Source organism: Danio rerio, chromosome 1 (genome assembly GCF_052040795.2).
Source record: "Danio rerio strain M-AB ecotype USA chromosome 1, GRCz13ab, whole genome shotgun sequence".
Taxonomy (NCBI): Eukaryota; Metazoa; Chordata; class Actinopteri; order Cypriniformes; family Danionidae; genus Danio; species Danio rerio.
The window spans coordinates 42367743-42389486 of record NC_141021.1 but is presented as its reverse complement, the minus strand read 5'-3'; the positions used below and the strand labels follow the sequence as shown (position 1 = coordinate 42389486).

General features: G+C 35.6%; 1 protein-coding gene across 13 annotated transcripts; it reads right to left on the bottom strand.

Moving 5' to 3' along the window:
• Positions 1-1170: 1170 nt before the first annotated feature.
• ccdc149b (coiled-coil domain containing 149b) lies at positions 1171-20387 on the bottom strand. 13 transcript variants are annotated; one of them, XM_087235550.1, is made up of 13 exons: positions 20059-20387; positions 17845-18006; positions 15292-15330; positions 13104-13211; positions 12871-12987; positions 12155-12327; positions 10238-10310; positions 10045-10129; positions 9789-9936; positions 7513-7589; positions 7338-7370; positions 7113-7199; positions 1171-2641 (listed from the first exon to the last, which is right to left on the bottom strand). In XM_087235550.1, the coding sequence occupies exons 2-13, from the start codon at positions 17902-17904 to the stop codon at positions 2073-2075; spliced, it is 1569 nt and encodes a 522-aa protein (XP_087091676.1). In that variant the 5' UTR covers positions 17905-18006; positions 20059-20387; the 3' UTR covers positions 1171-2072. The 13 variants fall into 13 exon arrangements, 11 of the variants coding, with proteins under 11 accessions (XP_087091676.1, XP_087091677.1, XP_087091674.1 ...); XM_087235551.1 differs by having other exon boundaries at positions 1171-2638; XM_087235548.1 differs by having other exon boundaries at positions 1171-2638; positions 20202-20387.
• Between the last annotated feature and the right edge of the window lie 1357 nt (positions 20388-21744).

The window sequence follows — 21744 nt, the reverse complement described above, 5'->3', positions numbered from 1 at the left end:
TACAGTCACTAGAGGACGCCAAATCATCAGACATGAGCCTCACACGTCCTCAAAAATAAACCATAAACATCTATCCATCCATCCATCCATCCATCCATCCATCCATCCATCCATCCATCTATCTATCTATCTATCTATCTATCTATCTATCTATCTATCTATCTATCTATCTATCTGTCTGTCTGTCCATCTCTATTTCTCCTTCGTTCTTTCTATCGGTCGGTCTGTCTGTGTCTCAACCTACAACACACACAGGTCTGTAAATCATTCATCAAATTGTTCAATTAAGAAGATATTTTCAAGAAAATAAAGATACTTTTTAAAAAATGTTATAACATTTGCTTGACAGATTTTGAGTTCAACATTTTTGTATTTAATGACTCAAATGAGGACTATTAGTTTTATATTTAATGACTATTCAGCATTTACAAGTTTAGTTCATTTTGACTGACATGACAAGTAAATGGTAAATGTTTTAAAACAGCAGAAAGTTGTATCAAAGCAATTGATGAATGTCCAAAAGCATTCGCAATCTGTTGGAAGGAATGAGAAACTGCTACTGTGAGGTGCACAAATGACTAATTGTTTTGAGAAATGCATTAACTGTTTTGCAAATGTAAATAGTGTTGTGAGAGATGCAACAAGCCACTGGTAAAACTGTAAATTGAAAGCAAAGGGGGGGGGGGGACAATACTTATAAGAAGAGGTCTACAGAAAAAGGATTCTGATCAATTTGGACAAAAATGGTTCACCTTGCCTTGTCTAGCCCTAATAAATCTTTTGGGTAAGCGATTTCTTCCAATAGTTGACTTAACTACTTTATAGAAACAGTAATGCTGTGTTTTACAATCTATTTTGAGGATGCCTGCGGTTTGAATTTAGGACTAACGTTATTTCTTAGTTGATAAGATAAGGGCATAAAGATAGGCCTATAACTACACACTTATGAGCGTAAACGGTAAAACTTGGTCATTGTTTAGATGTCTTTTACAATATATTTCTCCATATGTACTTACCTTTATGAGATAAAAGGGTGGCCAACATTTCCAAATGACTCCAAAGCGAGATAAACTATCCAGGTCAAATGCCGCCAATTTTCAAAATAGGCCCGGCTGTTTGAGTTTGGTTACCAGGACGTAAACAAAAAGTAACGTGCCCTCACAACAATAGTGGTGTTTGTTATCCCGAACGTTAACCTTTATTTCAATAAAGCGCTGCCGTAAGGACATGGACTTGAGATAAACCGTGACCGTCAGTACGAAAATCTTGACGCAGCAACAGGTCAGGCAAACACAAAACAAGGAAGCTAATGCAATAGCCGCTTTTAGGCACAACACATAGCAGCAGAACATGACATAGGGGTATTGCAGTGCAGTGCTTTTTAGCATAAATGAGTATAGTTTAAGCATTCAAACTGATGATTGTTTTAATTTTACACCACATTACAGTGTAATAATATCAGGTGATCTACAGACAATGATTTTTACACCATCACAGATCAAGCACTATTACAATCATCAAGATCACAAATAATAAATAAGACATATATGAAATTAAATAAAAATACTCAACTCCATAATGAATAAAAAAATATGTAGCTGAATAAACGAAAGAGTAAATAAATACATTATGCATATGAACATGAATGTTGTGGTTTAAGAGGAAAAAAAGTCACATCTTACCCTCAAAATCCATCAAAAGCAATGGCAAAGATGCTTAAATAATCAAAATACATAAAGATGAAATGATTACGTATGCTTTCACAATAATGTTATGGAAAATAAAGAAAACAAATTCGCTGGTAGTGTCGTGATTGTGGGATTCAAACACAGAATGATCTCAAATAATTGAAAATGCTTATATTAGATATTCCAGGTTTGATTAATCAGCTTGCTGGTTTTACCATCTTGCATTTAGGTCAACCTATACCTTGCTTTCATCTTAACTGGAAAGATGAAGACATTTAATTTATACATTCAAACTTTTTTCATTCTGAATCAGACACTTAATTTAAGTGGTGGACTAGAAATAAATGGAGGTGCTTTCGTGAATGCTCTTGCGAGTTTTTAACATCATGAAGAAGGACATTCCTGGTGTGGTGAAGTTTGTTCAGGTGGACTTGTGTTTAGGGAAGCATGCTCTGTTTCTTCTTCAATCGACCGCTCCGTTTGCTGTTCTGCTGTGCAAGACTCAGATCCTGAAATACAGTCAAAGCTGCCAGAGGTCTCTGATGTCACAGGCTGACTGTCCTCTAATGCACCTTGACTTTCACAGTCCCCGGAGAAATTATCATTCTCCACAGCCTGTTCTTCTAAAGCTTTCAAAGACGCTTCTGTGCTCATTGACTGATGTCCCCCACTTTGGAGATCTTCATCGTGTTGTTCTGATCTCTCAGCAGTACACGCAGATCTCTCAGAGTCACAGAGAGCAAGCGTTTTACTCTGCATGCTCTCCACCGGCTGGATGTTTTCTGCAGGAGTACTGACTTGTGGAGTTGCTGAGACTGAATATGTGTGGGTAAAATAGTCAGAGTTTTGGTTTAGCTCCACTGCCCCGGCTTGACATTCATCTTGGCTGAAGTCCGCGCTGAGTCCGGTATCTTCTGTGACCTCTTCTCCGGTAACAATCTCCTCATCTGCTACTAGAGAGAGAGAACGTTAGCAAGTTAATGTCATTTTTTAGTGATGGAAAGTTTGGATCATTTTACTGACTCAGATCTTTGAGTCTTGTTCATTGAGATGAACGAATCTTTTTGAGTCATTTAGTTCAATTTTCTAGAATTTGCTAACTAGAATGCTTTAAGAAAGAGGAAATAATTAGTTATTGTTCACCTGGTCTTTTTTCTACGATCATTTCAGCTCACCTCTTCTGACAGCTCTTCAAGTTTGACTGGTTTATTCATGTCTTACAGACAGTCCTGTACAAGCTTAATCAATGCACACAGTCTGAGCCAAATCGTAGAGAAAAAACTAGTTTACCTTTTTTGAGTCTTCTGGTTTTTAAGTTGTAAAGAAACTTGAATCACTGTGTTACTTTGTTTATGATTTAGAAATATGTTGTTGTTATGATGTTGTATTTTATTTATGGTTTGATTAGTTGAATGAATTAAGTTGTTGTGGACTTTAATAGGGTATATGCCAAAGTATGCTAAAGGACTTTTAATTTGCCAGTAAACCTGGGTTAAGCACTTTCGGTGAACTGTATGGCATTGCAAAATCGGCATGTTTAAGGTCTGTTTTCTTTAAAAAATCAGCAATCACAACTGGCTGACAGATATACGATATGAAGTGGGTCTCAGAATGTACAATAAGCACTGCATTAAATGACATGTTTCCCCGCAACATTATTTTACCCCAGTACATTCAATGGAGCTTCTGCGCCTGACGGGCGAGTGCGAGTAAACAACTTTTTTTCTCGTTTTATACTTGAGCAACTAAATGAATGCCAAAGTCTATTTAACTGAATGCCTTTTAATTACAATACAACATTGATGCTGTAAAAGGAACCGTATAAAATGGAAAAAAGTCACAATAACAGGTCACCAGAAGGTTATCAGTATGGGAAGAAACACTAGCTCCGCATATACCCTATTATGATATCGAGATTGTGAAGCCTACTGGATATATATCGCATGTAGTAATGGGTGTAAAGCAAAGCATGGATCGCTAGGTGAAACACGGTAAAAAAAAGCACATGTATACGGCTGCTTCACGGATTCCCCGTGCATGAGTTTTAGCTCCTGCTTTAAGGGAAAATACGGTCATTTGGTTTGTTTGCTTAAGATTAATGTTTGATTGTTGATGTTGGCTTAAGTTTAAGTTTTTGTTTGTTGGTTTATTTTTTCTCTAGTTCTTACGGTGATTCATGATGAAATGACGCGTAATAATTCTATGTAATGTGACCAATAAATGAATCGTGAACCGTCAATGACAGACTTAATCATCTTTTAACCTGGACGCTACATTCATCAAGTGACAGCATGTAAAGAGAGATGACTAAAACCCGAGGACTCGAGAAATTAATGGATCAAATCTTTTTCCGGCTCTAAATGTATATGATTAGCTTCTGTCGTTCATGTGATAAACGAACGATTTAAACCTGAAAGAAGCCCCGAAAAAGGAACTAATCTTTAACTCCACCTGCACAAATGTGCGCGAGCGCAAATGAACGAACCACTCCGAGAGGACTCATCATTTTCTGAGTCATACAAAAGATTCATTCAAAATAAAGAACGACCAATCATTTTTTAGAAATAACTATTTTTTTAACAGCTTGTGCCAGTGCAAAAGCTGTTTTGACATTAAAAAAAAGTTAAAATGCATTAAAAGACACAGTGAAAGAATAGTAATAAAGGGAGTGGAGTAGTTGACTTGAGAAAAGAGAACTTTTTTATGTTGACCTTATTGCATGTGCATCTATATATCAGTTACATTTGAAAAAATATTACTGTTTAAGTCCTAAACACTCCCCCTGTGTGAGTTTTTTGTTTATTGTGATCATCATTTTGAATGCATCCCTTTAAAGGTTCCATGAAAACGCACCACGTTTATCACGTCACTCACCAACTCAATGAAACATTCATATATTGTTCTTTTTATTATTGAATATTTGTCCGTTTTTTTCTTTTTCTGCAAATACTGGCAAACGTTCTAATTGTATTGTGAATTCTCTGATATTCTGATTCTCAAATAGGTGTAAGAACATGAATTTTGTCTTTTGAACAGCTTAATAATGATCAGATTATTTGATAAATAAAGGTTCATGGGCTTTGTTTAGTTTATACTGGAGGAGAGATCAGAGCTGCTGGATTTACAACATGTTTTTTCATCATTTTCTTCTAAAAATACATGAAAGTAACTGGCTGACTGCAAATGTTTAGTATCTAGAACTGTGACTTAGTGTAAGGCACATATATCAGTGATTCAGCATCTAAATTTAATAATGTCAAAGTGGTTTAATATGTATTAATTAGATTATAAACCTTACCATTTTGTTGGAGTGCAGTAAGTGCACTATTCTGCGCTTCTGAATGGCTGTATTTAAATTCATCTTGTGCAATCAGCCAAATTGCTCATCACTCTGTATGTCCACATGAAGCATGTTGTTAATACATGGGGTTACAACTTAACCTGCTCACCTAATGGTTATGTTTGCAATGTTTATGCTATTTGCTAATTAGGTTATTAATTAGCAAATAACATAAATAAACATAACCTCATGTGGCACGCTAAATCTGGGTCTCATTTCAGAAGCTGTCCACCGGAGGTCGCATTTCGATCGCGGATGCATACTTTGAGAGCCTTTCTGATTGACTGAATGAAATATGCGGTTTTCCAACAAGGCAACCAGGGTTGCTGAAATATAATTGGCTAAACTGGCATTGGGCAGGTTAAAGGGACCAAAACAAAGACATCAGTTCCGGCATGTAACACACATTTTCAAAGCAGAATATCTGACTTCAGCATTGCTTTTCAAATAAACAAAATGTTCACTTAGCATGTTTCCTAAATATCTGCAAACATATGATGGTATGTTTATGCTTTAGAACACTCAAAAACCTATAAACAACACCATTAATTTTTGCAAAGAGATTATTTAAATGAACCATGCACTAGGATTTACTGATGTTTGATAGTCAAGTAAACATGTGGTGAAAAATGGTTTGAGTAATCAATTCTGCATCGATTCTGTGATTTTCAAAATGCAGCGCTACATGCGAGGTTAGTTTTGAACAGCAGATGGCACTCAAGACCAAACTAAACTAAGAATCGATTAAAGAGAAAATAGTGATCAATTTTGAAAATCTATTTCTCAAACGATTTTTTGCCACAGCTCAGAAAGTTATGCCACATTTCCACTGCCAGAAGTGAGCGGCATTACAAACAGAGTGTTATAGTTGTGCCACCTCTACTAACATGATCAGGCGTCTACTGGATCTGTTCTCATTTCGTAACTAATTTTGCTCTTAACATGTTGCTGTAGTTGTAAAAATATAATACACATAATAATAATAATAATAATAAAACAGAGAACATAATGTGTGTGGGAGAAGAAAGAGAATTTTCATGTCATGTTATTTTTTCAGAACATTTTAATACCCAAGCCCTCTTAGTTTTAATTTCAACTGCATGAGCATCTTTGTTTCTTTATTTTTTGCAATGTCAGTAGAATTATCCTGCAAAACCCTTTTTTTTTTTGTTTCTAAAACTATTTCGGCATATGCATTATTCGATGGTTACTCAAACTTAAATGTGGTACTACATTTTGGACCATGTTCCAAAATTGAGTTTAAACTACACATAATGCAATGTTGTGGATTTATTTGTAAGAATTCTAGATATTCCCAGATATATTCACAGTAAGTTTTTTTGCGATCTTTGTTTAGACATAAAAAGCATTCAAAACACCTCTTCAGCAGTATACTGTTAGTAAATATCTCAACTATGAATATTTAGATCAGCGCTGCCCAAATTCAGTCCTTGAGGGCCGGTGTCCTACAGAATTTAGCTCCAACTTGCTTCAATGCTCTTACCTGGAGGTAATAGCACACCTAGTAAGAGCTTGATTAGCTGGATCACTTGGGGTTGGAGCTAAACTCTGCAGGACACCTGCCCTCCAGGACTGAGTTTGGGAAGCCTTGATTTAGATGAACTAGTAAGTATGTGCTGCACAACAACAACAACACAGGCACACAAATCAGCAGTTAAGTAAGCATCTGACCACTGTAGCATCGTGAACAATACTGCTATTCAGTCAAGAAAAAGTTACATCACGTTCATTTATGTACCATTTTCTGAAATTCTGATTTAAAGTAATCAAATTTGCACAACTGAAAACAACAATGATTTTAATTAGAATCACACTTTAATTTATACTATGAAGCAGCTCTCTGATCTTTAGTTAAGAATGACTGACCTCAATTGACTGATAAGAGGAAATGAACCAGAGAAATGTCAAAGAACCACATCTGCCTGTTATATAACTGCCACAGACCTCTGGTGATTCAAAAGTATTTACCAGCCAGAGCAATATATATTTGCTATGGGAAGCCTGATTCTGTTAGAAATTATGTTTATCAGGTCCTTTTTGGTGCACTCTGGTCAGCAACTCACCCATTGCCTCTGGTGTCAGATGGACTGACTGCTCCGTGGTGGACTGGACATGCTGAGAGTCGCTCAAGACAATAACAGCTTTCCTTCCTGTAAGTCAACAAATGCACAACTATTATAAATGATTGCTGCATTGTGTTGTTTAACAACAAGGCTAATAGAGACAGAATTAGTTTGGGAAATGTAGAAAGGTGAAAAGAGGTGAATATACTGAAATAACAAACATACTCCCAAGTCCAAGAGACACATTGTAGGTGATGCCTCCAAAAAGATGAAGGAAGAAAGCGGAAAGCAGACATAAGAGAACAATTCAAAAAGCCATTAAAAATGAGAAATAAGCAAGATAAATGATGATAAATTAAGACAGATAAATGAACCGCATAGCATTGGATGTGATGTTTACCTGGCAGACTCCACAACCCAGAAACCTCTAATGTTTTCAACTTCCTTTCCAGTTCTGCCACTCGATTACCCAGGATCCTGTTCAGATAGACACAAACCAATTGCTAAATTAGATTTCTGAATAATATTTTGCACCATGTCAATTTGATAATATCAAGATGTACTTGGTGCTTTTTGTCAGTAGAACACTAAAGAGTATTAGCAGTGTCTTAAAAACTATTAAAGTCAATAAATCCATTTAGATCATAGGTCTCAAACTTAATTCCTGGAGGGCCGCAGCTCTGCACAGTTTTGCTCCAACCATAAAAAAACACAGCTGATCCAAATAATCAAGGAGTTCAAAAGAGAACTGTGCAGACCTGCAGCCCTCCAGGAACGGAGCTTGAGTTGAGTTTTCCTATGCTTTAGAGAATTTTAAGGCCCTAAAAATGTTTTACAAGGTATTCAATGTTATATACTTTTTGTTTAAGCAATATATAGCTGTATTTTATTGTTTGCCGTAATTTAATCAGTGAATGGGGATGCCGTGTAGTTTATGAAATCGATAAAATCCTGCTAGACTTTTTATCATGCTGCTTTGTGTACTGCAGTAACCAAGGCGACACTGTTATTCCTGCTGTCCATCTGCTGGATTAGCATTTTGATTCATTATACGAATAATGTTTTAGTTTAGGATTCATTTCTTACAATCGATAATTAGTAAATACTGCAAGTTGCCAATGTTAACAGTTAAAACTTAAAGTGGCGATGAGGTCTTAGAATGTAAAGAAAGAGTCTTAAAAAGGTGTTGAATTTAACTCTATGATTCCTGTGTATACAAAACATGTACAGTTGAAGTCAGAATTATTTGCCACCCTGGATTATTAGCTGCCTGTTATTTTCTTCAATTTCTGTTTAACAGAGAGCAGATTTTTTCAACACATTTCTAAACATAATAGTTTTAATAACTTATTTCTAATAACTGATTTATTTTATCTTTGCCATGATGACAGTAAATAATATTTGGCTAGATATTTTAAGAGTCTTCTATACAGCTTAAAGTGACATTTAAAGGCTTAACTAGGTTAATTAGGCAGGTTAGGGTAATTAGGCAAGTTATTGTATAACGATGGTTTGTTCTGCAGACTATAGAGAGAAAAAATAGCCTAAAGAGGCTAATACATTTTTTTTCTTAAAATGGTATTTAAAAAATTTAAAACTGCTTTTATTCTAGCCAAAATAAAACAAATAAGACTTTCTCCAGAAGAAAAAAAAATATCAGATATACTGTGAAAATATTCTTGCTCTGTTATTAATATTAATATTTAATATTTAAAAAATCAAAAAAATCAAAGGGGAGCTAATAATTCTGACTTCAACTGTACATGTAGTAAAGAAAATGACATTTGTGGTTCTCGGCAATATATTAAAGTCTTATGTTGTTGTTGTTTTTGACTCTCAGAGTGGTAGTAGGCATTGACTTCTTGTAGCGTCACTTTGGCCCATGTAGAGGCCATCATTCCTCTCCAGCCTTCCTGATCCAAAGCCTGCTTTCTCCAAGCATGCACTCTTAGGGTACGTAGATCATCTTCTATGTCATCTAACCACCTCTTCCGTGGCCTACCAGGACGTTTCCTTCCTTCTAGTTTTAGCTTGTATACTCTTTTAACAGCACACAAATCACAATTCTTCAAGGACCACATTTTTAACCAAAATGGGTTCATTATTTAACTGAAGGAAAAGGTTAGCTTGGATGACTTTAGGGTGAGTAAAAAATGTTTTAAATGAAACAAAAATGAGAATGATAATAATGGCAACTTCATGAAATCAATCAAATTAACTAAATTTGGAAAAAATACATAGAATATAAAATATATCTTAAAAAAAACACTAGAAAAATGTTTACAAATGAAATCTGGAGAGAGATAGATAGATAGATAGATAGATAGATAGATAGATAGATAGATAGATAGATAGATAGATAGATAGATAGATAGATAGATAGATAGATAGATAGATAGATAGATAGATAGATAGATAGATAGAAAGACAGACAGACAGACATACAGACAATGACAGACAGACAGACTTTGAGTTTAGTTAAATAAAAATACAAACATTTTTAAACTTTTATTTTATAATAATGTATTGTACCAACTCAATTATCTATTTAATTGTGTAAATAGTTTTGTTTAGTTGGTTCTAAACAAATGTATTGAATGGAAATCCTGCCCACAATTAAATTAAGTTTACCCAAAGAGATTTTTTAGACAGACAGACAGACAGATAGATAGGTACTTGTTGGTTTGCCGCTGATGCTGAATGACCATGTTCTTCTCATGAATGGTCTCCAGCAGAGCCGTGGCCAGAGACTTCAGGTCACTAATGGACTGTGAAGTGACTGGGAGACTGCAGCCATTCTCCTCAGAAAGCAGCAGCTCTTGAACTGTAAACACATTAGCTGGACCTTAATGTCTACATAGTATTACTTGAAATAACTGTAAATAAAATATTATTTGTGTAGTTTGTATTTTAGATAAGTTTCATGTTTTACCTTGTTTAGCAGAAAGGACACCTGTTAAAGCACTGCTATTAGACTTGCCGTAGACTTTGCAGTTCTTTTTGCTTTCCAAAGCACTCTGAAATAAAACACATGATTGTGTTCTTTACATAAGAATATAGAGTAAAATGAATCCTTAAAAAATGCAAGTTAATTGTTTATGAGCATGTAAACATGCAATAAATACCTTGTACTTCATCACGTTTGATTTGAGGAGACTGACCTCCTCCTGAAGCTGCATAAGCCGCTCATGAAGATATCTAAAGCAACAAAAATGACCAAAAAAAGATATTCTGAAGACTTCAACTAGATAATCAGATACCGCATGACATGACTAGCTAAAATTAGCACGAACAACATCAGATGGACACCTTTTTAAAGGGCCATGACACCCCCACTTTCGGTTAAAGTCTACTTCAGAATTTTTTCAAAAGATGCATGATTAATGGGCGTGGAGCTCCGCGAGCATCGGGCAGGAGTGGGCGTGGCCAGCAGGGGAGAACGTGAGCGAACAACTGTTGTAGTCAATTAGCTCACAAAATGAGACAAACCATGAGGAGACGCATGAGTTTATATTTTACAAAGTTAAAATGCGAAGAAATGAACAGTGATTTAATGCCCTGCTACATTTGTTATTCGTAATTTCATATACACATAACCACAATTTATATCATTATAAAGATGTGTTCATGTAAACACTATAAATGAGGACTTCTTCCTCAATCCCTGTATCCAGCAGACTTAGTGCAGCAGGTCTCCTGACCTGTCTATTTTAACCATTAGCCCTGCTGGTAATCTGGAGGATTTAGGCGAACACAGCAGCACAGTGATGTGTCTGAATGTGAACGAACTCCTGATAAAAGACAGCGTCCGCCATTCTCTAATTCTCGTGCTGCTCTCCTGACAAAAATGCTAGCAGCACACACACAGCTTTGCTGTATGATCGGCCCTGACAAGATCGCGGGGGAAAACATGCAACAAACCCCGTGGATGATGGAAACAAAAGCATATGAGCCTTCATGAACGGCTGAATACTGTGGCGTGTCTCTCAGCTCGGGCTTGACTCTGGCAGGTCTCATGAATAATTAAGCAGCCGGCTCTTCTCATAGGATAAGAAAACTCCGATTTGAATAATAATGAGAAACCGACGCGTCATCATTGCACTTGCAGTACTGCGCTACGTCGCCGATTTTGATCCCGCCCCAAAAATCATTTTAAACCCGGAAGTTGAAATTAGCTGACAAAAGCTCAAAATTATCCAGTTTTCCCCACAATTAAAGCTGATAGGTGCTAACATTGTCTTAACTGATGCTCAACACACACAAATCTGTTAATATTTAAAAAAAAAAAAAGTTCTCCAGTGTGTCCTGAACCTTTAAAACCGTCACATCACTGATTGTTATGCTCCCACCACACCACTAGAGGTCAGTCTTACTAAAAATCTGGATGCTGAAAGGCTCAAAACGTTAGCATTTTATAAACTTGCTTGTTTTTTAAATATTCAAATTGGATTTGGTTAAATGCTTGAAATAAGGTATGAAGTAAATTATATTTTATGTCTGTTTAAAAAGTTTCTTTAGCTTGTGTAATAAGGTGGTTGCTAACAAGTGATTAAATGAGACCATAAAGGTTGTCTATTAAAAGACTTCAGTTCACACCAAACTGAAAAAACATCAACTCGCTGGTCTGCTTTTACTCCCTGGTGTTTTGAAAGCTGTTGTACACTTGCTGAAGGTGACAATGAAGTTTTGTGACCAAGGTGTAGTTTGGATATAGCGTCCCTTTTAATCTCTTTCAATAAATTGTTTATAAGCTTCAAAATTCATAAATGTTGTGTTAATCTTTAAGGATTATTACAACAAATAAAACACCCTTAAATTATAGTCTCCTATAACCCAAAAGTAAATAGAAAAATCTACTGGGTTTTATCAAGAGAACAAGGGTGATGCTAACATTTATAAAGTGGCTGATATACAAACATGTCTCTTTTTTAGCACTCTATATTCACACCACATTCACATTAAATACCCAATTAATAATAAATCTCGGCATGTGTGGTATAACTATTTTATATATTACATACTGCAGATGCAAAAACACCGACCTGTTCTCCATACACAGAGCATCTATATCCAGGATTCGATTCTCATGGCTGCCCAAGATGTGGTTAATTTCCAGATTGAGTCTGTGAGCTTTCTCCTGGTACACATTACGCTCTGCTCTCACATCCTGAAGTTCATCTGTGGCTGCCTTTAAGCTTTGTTCCAGCGCTTCAGTCTACAACACCAGAAGGTTAGGACACAGAACAGACCATTTTTATTGTGTCATTCAAAAAGTTATGAACAATTTTGATGCAAGTGTCTAATTTTACATTTTTTTGATAGCGTAATAGAGCTCTATTGATTTTGACAGACTTTTTATTTCGTAAACGAGGTGAAGGCATGGGCGTTTTCTGATTGTTCTTTTGTACTATTGCGTATCATAACTCCAATTCACCAAGCCGCTCTCATGAGACAATCACATAACTGGAAAACAAAAAGTACGAATGTCCGCATAATATTCTCATGGCCAGTGTGCATGAATGTTCTCATATTATGCATTTTACACTGTATATATATATATATATATATATATATATATATATATATATATATATATATATATATATATATATATATATATATATATATATATTCTGGCAGTCTGTAGAAGATTTTATTCTAAATCGCAATTTTAAAATGAAAACACATTAGCGTAAGTTTTAAATCCAAAGTTTGAATCTAATTCAACATGTGAGGAAAGCCGAGAGCACCAATGCACCTGTTCTCGAGCTCTTTCCAGCTGCTGAACGAGATCTTCTCTCTCGTGGGCTGGAAAATGTCGAGTTCCCACCTCTTCATCCCCTAAACGTTGCTTTGCGATGGTCATCCTCAACAGCTGTGGGATGGAAACACTGCATATGTCTATATAGTATGGACCATGATCAAACGGTCACTACACATTGACAAGTCAAGCAAAGCAATGTCATGACGTGTTTGAAGTAGAGCCCGTACCTTGTTATCCCCATGCACCTCAGCTAAACGCTGCTTCAGTTCTTTCAGCTCCTCGCTCAGCTGTTTGTTGTGCTCTCGTGAGTCTCTCAGTAACTGGGCCAGATTGACCTGTGGTAAGTTAAACATCCATTCTACAACACATTCAACTTTTCAATGCATAATAAAAACTTAACAACTTAACAAACTAAATAGATGCTTTACATATATAAAGCATCATCTAACGGGCATCCAATAAGGCATTTGTGACCCTAGACCACAAAATCAGTCGTAATCGTCAGTATTTTGAAATTGAGATTCATACAGTAGAGAAAATAAGCATTGAAACGTGACAGTTTTTCTCAGAAAACATATTTCTAAAGGTGCTGTTGACTTGAAATTCTCACTGGATGTTGATAGCAACCAAAGAAACGTAAGTATGCAAAAAACTAAAAAAATCGAATTAGTTTACAAATGAAGTTATGTGTAATAAAATGACACGGAAAAAGTATTGAACACATGAAGAAAGGGAGGTGTAAAAAGGCAGTAAAAGCCCAGACAGCAGCTGAAATCTCTTAGTAGTTCTTCAGCAACCCTCTGCCCTTTGTCATTGTAAATAAATATCTGATGCTTCAGTCCAACATATACATTATAAAGATGATGAAGATGAAACCAGAGTGGACATTTCAGCAAGACAATGATCCGAAACACAGCCAAGGAAAATGTCAAACGCTTTCAGAGAAAGACAATCAAGCTGTAGAATGACCCAGCCAATCACCTGACTTGAATCCAACAGAAAACACTAAGTAAAGATTAGATTTGAGAGACGAGACCCACAGAACCATCAAGATTTTTACACTCTGTTGAGGTCTGTGAAAAAACTCACACCTGAACAATTCATGTGACTTGTGACATGTTTAAGCTGCCATCAGCAAAAAAAGCCTTTTATCTAAAGTATTAAACGCTTTCAGTAGTTCAGTACTTTCTGCTTGTGTCATTTCACTGTTATTACACATTACCTCATTTTTCAGATTTTTTAGTTTTGTTTTATTTTTATGTTTGTATTGTTTGGGTTTTTACCAAAGTCTGGTACAATTCCATGTTAAAAGCTCCTTCAGAAATATTATTCACATAAAAAAGCATGACGTGTTCAATACTTATTATCACTGCTGTACATCATCTGAAATGTATGGTTTGTTGGGAATGGACATTATTTGGCTGAGATACAACTATTAGAATATCTGAGAGTTCATTCATTCATTCAATTTCTTTTTCGTCTTAGTCCATACCTGCTAACCGGGAAGATGTGTCTGTGTCCAGTACTTTACAGAGGCTGGAAAAGCTAAGAAAATGGAAGAAGTATCTGTGTCCAGTACCATTTGGAGACTCTGCAGGTGCTGGAAATTCCAAAAAGTGGGGAGAGTGGCACCTGAAGGGGTGCCTGGTGTAATAGATTGTACCAAACAACTGAGGACCGGGGAAAGGAAGTGGAATTATGGGAGTTTTCCGGGAGAAAAGGCAAAACGGGAGATAGGTCTGAAATACAAGAAACTCCCGGGAAAAAACGGACTGTGGGCAAATATAGCTTAGTCCATTTATTAATCAGGGGTGACCATAGCGCAATGAGCCACCAATTTATCCAGCATATGTTTTATGCAGCAGATGGCCTTCCAGCTGCAACCCATCACAGGGAAACATCCACACACACACCCATTCACAAACATACACTACGGACAATTTAGCTTACCCAATTCACCTACAGCTCATGTCTTTGGACTGTGGGGGAAACCAGAGCATCCGGAGGAAACCCAAGCAAACACGGGGAGAAAATGCAAACTTCACAGAAATGCCAACTGACTCTGAGAGTTCAATACAAATTAAAATATTGATAAAATTGCCTTTAAATGAGTCTAAATCAATTGCTTAGCAAAGCATATTACTAATCAAAAAATCCGTTTTTACATATTTATGCCTTCTCACTTGCAAGTCGCTTTGGGCAATAGGCATCTACTAAATGAATAAATGTAAATTTAAATATTTAAAGTAGGACACTTACAAAATGCTTCATGGAAGATGATTTTTTTCTTAATATTCTAATGATTTCTGTCATAAAGAAAACTATTTTTGGCCCCTATAATGCATTTTTGGTTATAACAACAATAGACTGGTTTTGTCGTCCTGGGTCACATACTTAAAAAGGAGAAAAGCATACTTGGTTTCTTTTTTCAGGTGGCAGCGAGGGGTCACCATCCTGTCAATTAGACATAAAATGATATAAAACAGTTAAGCAGTTACATTTAAACTTTTTCTCAAACGTGCATCACAAAGCTGAACCCATGCAAGCCAAGCATAACTGATTTAAATGTATATTCAATTTAATTCATGTTTATTTATATATAAACAATATGTATTGTTCTTGGTCAGGCATCTGCCAATAAAGCAGCTTTACACCTGCCACGCCCCTCCCTTGCCCCGCGCTGCTCGCGCCTCTGCAACTGCGAGTGCACAGACGAGTTCTGCTACAGAGATCGCGGGAGATGTGCATAGATGTATACACTAGATATCGCATAGGGACCCTGAGCATGCGTTAATAACGCCACCATATTTGTACAGTGCTCCCAGGACAAGTGTCATACAACCGCACTAGTCAAGACGTTTTATTATGTGAAGATGCTGGACTTTAGCGCTCTATGGGTGTAGTCACGAGCAAACATAGAAAACAAAGCACAAAGGCAGAACATTTCATAGGTAACATTTAGTTTTTTACATTTTTGTATGTTATGAACTTTTATGCTAAACGGTTAACGTTATTGAGTCATTGATATAGTGAACTGCATTCACTATAACATAAAACTATAAGTCTCGTAATTAAAAACAAATTGCATACTGACGTCTGGAAAAACTCCCGATCATAGATATATGTGTATATGTGTAATTCTCTGGCTCTGGATGGCCACAGTCCTCCACTGCAGCTTGGTCCCGCATTCTTTTCAAAGGAGCGCTTCCCTGTACTAAAATGGCGGCTCTATTGACGCATTCCTTCAAATAGACAACAACAGGGTAGGCGACATCTAATGCATATATCTATGGGAGATGTGTAGCAAAAGTCAGAGCGCGAGAGATTTGTAGTTGTACTGACGAATCTGAGAGGTTGTGAGTCCCTGTGGTTGTAGAGCGAAGATGCAATCAACTTTGCCGTGCACACGTGTCTGTCATTTTGTATTTGTGAATGACACTTTAGAAATACACAACTAATAATCTGCAACTTCTAATTCAAAACACAAGTGCGCTGATTGTCGTGCGTGTGTGCAAATTGAGGGATTCAGCTGTTCACATCAGAGCTGTGAGTGTACATTTCAACCCACACACACAAATATTATTATCACAAGTGCTCACATTTACATTTGCAAGCTCTCGAGTATTGCTGCTGAATTACCTTTATAAAACAGCTTCACATAGAACTTCTAGTAAAGTCCAGATTCAGAGTTGAAGTTCAGTTTAGTTTTATTTCAGTTTAGAGCTGCACAATTAATCATTAAAAGATCGCAATCTCGATTCGACCCCCCAGACGATCTTAATTCAGCAATTCTACGATTCTGCCAATCATATTTTCAAGTTCAGGAGAGAAGAAAAGGCGGCTGCACGAGTCTTTTCATTGTTTCACATACGTTGCTCAGTGACATTGACACCTCCAAATGATGTTGAATGAGTCACGTAATGTATAAGGTAAAATTCACCTAAAAAGGTCATTTTTGTCTTCATATAATGATGTTTTTGCGGCCGGGAAATCACACGTGAAGTGAGCTGCTGACCGTGAGCTGTTATCACAGAAAGGGCGCGCGCGCGTCTACTTTACTGAACAGAACCTGCATATGTTGCGAGTTACAGGTTATACAGTTGTAAATAATATTCTGTTTGTGGCACAGAGTGATTGTTTGGGAGCCGCGAGCGAAGTATCAACAAGCACTTAGCAGTCAAAATGAAACCGAAAGTGTGCACTTCATTTAAATGATCATATCGCATTTTAGAGTTATGATTACGGCAAGCATTTGATATGTTTTTTCTTTCATAGCGAGCCCACAGTTGTACATGAAAATAAATGTTTAATATGTCAGAATAACTACTCTAGCCTATATATTGTTGAATATAATCTGATAATGGCAAATGTCTGATTTTACCAGTAAATAAATTTGTCTAATATGAGAGATTGCAAGCATATATCTCAAACATAATAATTCAACATCATAATTATTATGAGTAGAATATAATTATTTATAAAAACCAGTAGACCTACACATAATATTATTATCGAGGTTGTGCCATAAGTTTGTTTTTACCATATTTTTTTTACATCTACAGAATCGTGAGAAAATCGTGATCTTTATTTTAAGCAAAAAAAAAATCGCGATTCTCATTTTAGCCAGAATCGTGCAGCTCTAGTTCAGTTTAGTGTGGTTTAAATTCTATATCCTGTTATTGTTTCTTAAAATAACTGTTCATGCAGTAGAAAAGGCCCTAGATTTACTTTTACATCTGCATAAATAGTAGTAATAACTACTGATTTTACAATAAAGTATTGTCAAGCAAACTAGTCAGTAAATTAGCAAATTTTCTATCATTTGAATCTTTTAAAGAAAGCCATTTAATTAAATAGATCATACTTTAACTTATGTGCTGGTTTTAACTTTTTACTTTTACATTAGTGTTTCATTAACTTAAAGGTAATGTAAAAGATTAGCATATAATAGGAGAAGAGAAGACATACTATGAGCTCTCTGTACTTTTTCTTCAGGCCTTGGTGGCGCTCACGGAGCTGGTTTGCCATCAGTTTGAACTGATCCCTTTCCTGCTGGCAAGTGTCCAGTTCTTTCGATAAGATCAGCAGTGCCTCCTTCTTACTCTCCAGCTTTCTTTTGCACACCAGGAACTGGGCACAGAAAGAAAACAATAGGGTTTTTATTGCTTCGACTCAATACATTAGTCACCACTGCAGAAAAAAAAGAAAACAAGGATCAAAGTGGCTTCTAGCAAAGTTAGAGTATATTTTCCAGCAAAAAACCCTCAGATTTGACTCCAAGACTGAATTGTACATTTTAAATACTTACAATGCAGACATTTCTACTGATGCTAAAATGATGACGCATTTCACGTTTCAAACTTTTCACACAAATCTAAAGATTGAAATAATGAACCATAATTTATCATTCATTTTGGATTGTGAGAGAAACCCACACGAACACAAGGAGAACATGCAAACTCCACACAGAAATGCCAACTGACCCATTTTGGTCTAACCAGCGACCTTCTTGCTGTGAGGAGACAGTGCTAGCCACTGCACCACTAGGATTAAACGGTTTACTGGTCCTATGGTAGTATCGTGATACTATGGCTCTAAAATACTGGCGATGCCACTGTTTTAAGGTTTTAAGGTTGCATGTTTTCTGATGTTTTCTGACATTTCAAACGCACATTTGAATCAGTTCATTTCTGTTCCTCTCAATAGGATTTAGTAGCTACAATTGCAACAATCTTTTGAAAAGAGCGACTCACAAAGTTAAATTTTGAATTACTTTGTTGGATTGTTAGGACTGAAAAAAAAAACAATAGATGAGAAACCCAAAATAGCAACAGGAAAGATTGAAACAATTTTTGACCACCTCATAAAGCCAAATTTTCTAGGAAAAATTTTACTTTTGTAACAAATTTAATTTGGTTTAATTTATCTTTATTTTAACATACTTTTTGTTGGTCAGGTACCAACAAAATAAAAAGAATCAATAAATTGTAGGTGAAGTGACATTCAAATAATTTGCATTAAATTTAAGACCTATTATAACATGTAAAATATAGTACATTTAACAATTTTCTTTATAAATGGAGTTATGAATTACAGTATCGCAATACTACTTGTTATCGTGATACTTAAGCTGGTATAGTATCGTAGGATGAATTAATGATATTGCGACATTCCTAATACTTACTCATCATTTATTTGGTGATTCCTGACATTATAAAAAAAAGTATTTAATTAAACAGCAGTTTTTGAGGCTTCAAATTAAAATAATCTGCATCTTAACAGTTTAAGTTAGATCATTATAATATAATTTAGGTAATTTTGTGACCCCATAAATTCATTTTTAATATTTTTAAGGAATCAACCAGACATTTGGCAACAGTACTTGAACATGTTCTTGAATCTATTTAATATAGCCTAAATTTATTAAAATAATTATGGAAATACATACAAAGTACATGCAGGTCTGTTATTTACTCTAATTTGTTTAGATGTAAATGCTCTGCTAAATTAGAGATTCATGACAATAAACACAAACCTCTGCTGAATGTGCAGACGTATAATTTGTCGATATTAAGTGTTGTCCTGTAATTGAGGTATAGTTGGATATATATTACACATTCAAACTTTCTCCTTAATATTATATTTTTAAATTATTATTATTTACATTTTTTAAACAAGGAAAGCACATTAGCATCCAAAGACTATCGAAGTACAACATTGTTCACAGTCAATTAAATAGTGCTAATGGTGTCTTGAAGTCATACTTGCATGTGATTTAGACCAAATAATCAAAGTACCATGGTAAACCATATAGGGAGGGTGTCACAAGTTGTCATTCAACAAATGTGCGAATATAAAACCAATTTTACCTTAATTATCCTGTACTGTATTTCAATTAATGTATCTGAAGAACTGCTTCATATAAATGTCCTGAATTCATCTTCAAGGATGTTGACGAAGAGAAAGATTAAGTTAATCCCTCTGTCGATCATGTTGTGTCCTACACTGCGTATTTTAGCTACTATTGTTCAAAGAATTTAAAGATGTAATGGGAAAAGTACTAACGTTATCATTCGATGAAACAACCAAGCTGTCAAGATGCAGTATCAAAACACGGTTACAGTAAGCGAAATCACACGTCTGTAAATCAGCAAATATGACAAATAGTTTTTATAAAATTACCTCCTTATACTGTCAACACCTCTAGTCGTGGTTTTCATTAAAAAAACACCTGATATGGTTAATGTGTGCATCCTCGGTATTGCAGTGCTGATAGTATGATTCATAGAGTGAGCGTGAGGCATCAATATGTCTGCGTTTCCTACCTCATTCACCAGACCCTGCCAATCACTTTCGCTTCTCCTGGAAGGATTCATTTTCGGACAGGTTATAATCTCCTAAAAAAATCTGTCTGTTGCAAGAATTGTCACGTTGTAAGCATCTGTTGCGACGAGGATGTCACGATTACATGTTTCGGATTTCATCAACATTGCGTAGGCTACATCACTTCCGGCTGGGATGATGATCCGCCAGCAGCTTTAAACAGGGATGAAGTGACGGTGCTGCATAAAATATAACAAATGTGTCAGTTGTAATGTAGATTTTTACGGTAATTGTCCCAGAACTTGCTGTAAATGCATTTTCGCTGCAGTATATTTGTTAACAGCCTGTAAACTTAATGTGACGAATTTCGTAAACGCACACACATAGTTCAGTTCAGTTTTCAACGTAGAAAACCTTCGATGGGTCTGACAAGGGAAAATCTTGCACGTTTAGTTTAGGAAAACCATGGTTATCTTCAAATTAAGTATTCATATATATATATATATATATATATATATATATATATATATATATATATATATATATATATATAACTTGACATTAATTTTTTTTTCTCATCACCACACTGGTCATTTTCACAAGACAAAATTATGTTGGAAACTATTTCATATACTCAAATTTGACTTTTGCGTGCTAAAAAGTACTTGAGTAAGGGACGTTTTACTTAATTTGGGTCATCAAAACTCCGTCTACCAATATTATGATATAGGTAGCCTATATCTGCTGTATTCAATCTAAAACCTACAGTAGGTTGACATAAAAGCAAAACAACACCCATATCTTGTCATAGGACATTTTATTAAACAAATTTTTGAATAACAGTAAGTTCTTGACATGGTAAATATATAGTAAATCTGCTGGTTTTAAACATACAGAATAATAATAAATACAGTTATGTAGCTATAACATTACCGTTATATCTTAGGACACATCTGATTAACTTTTCATTACCTACACCAAATGTTAACTAATGATGGTACATTATAACAACTATTTATTTGTTAAACTACTGTATTGTCAAACCATGTTGCATACAAATGCATTCAACAGATTTATATGACAGTGTATTGCTGTAGAGGACAAATAAAACATGAGACAGGTGTTTGGAAAGAGTATAGTTTATTTTGTTTGACCTGCAAACTTATCTAAACAAGATAAACTTTCAGAAAACAGCCCAAAACATTATAATGTGCGCGCTCGTGAATATAACCAGCGGTTGTCTTCAACTGTTATCTTCAATGGTTGTCCTTCTTTGCTCAACAACTCAGCTGAAAAACAAAGCAAAACATTACAACAGTCAGACATAGAGCAAAGAGCATTGAATCACCAAGAGGCGACACTCTAGTGCAATTTGGGAAACAGACACTAGATAGCGCGGCCATCATTTCATATCAACACTTTTGATAGTAAGTGTTGTTTTTTCGTCTCTCAGTTTTAACGCGCTTGTTGAATAAATTAATTAAAAACAAGAACGTTCTATTGAGTGTCACCTCTTATTCATTCTAAGCTCTTTGCATAAAGTTA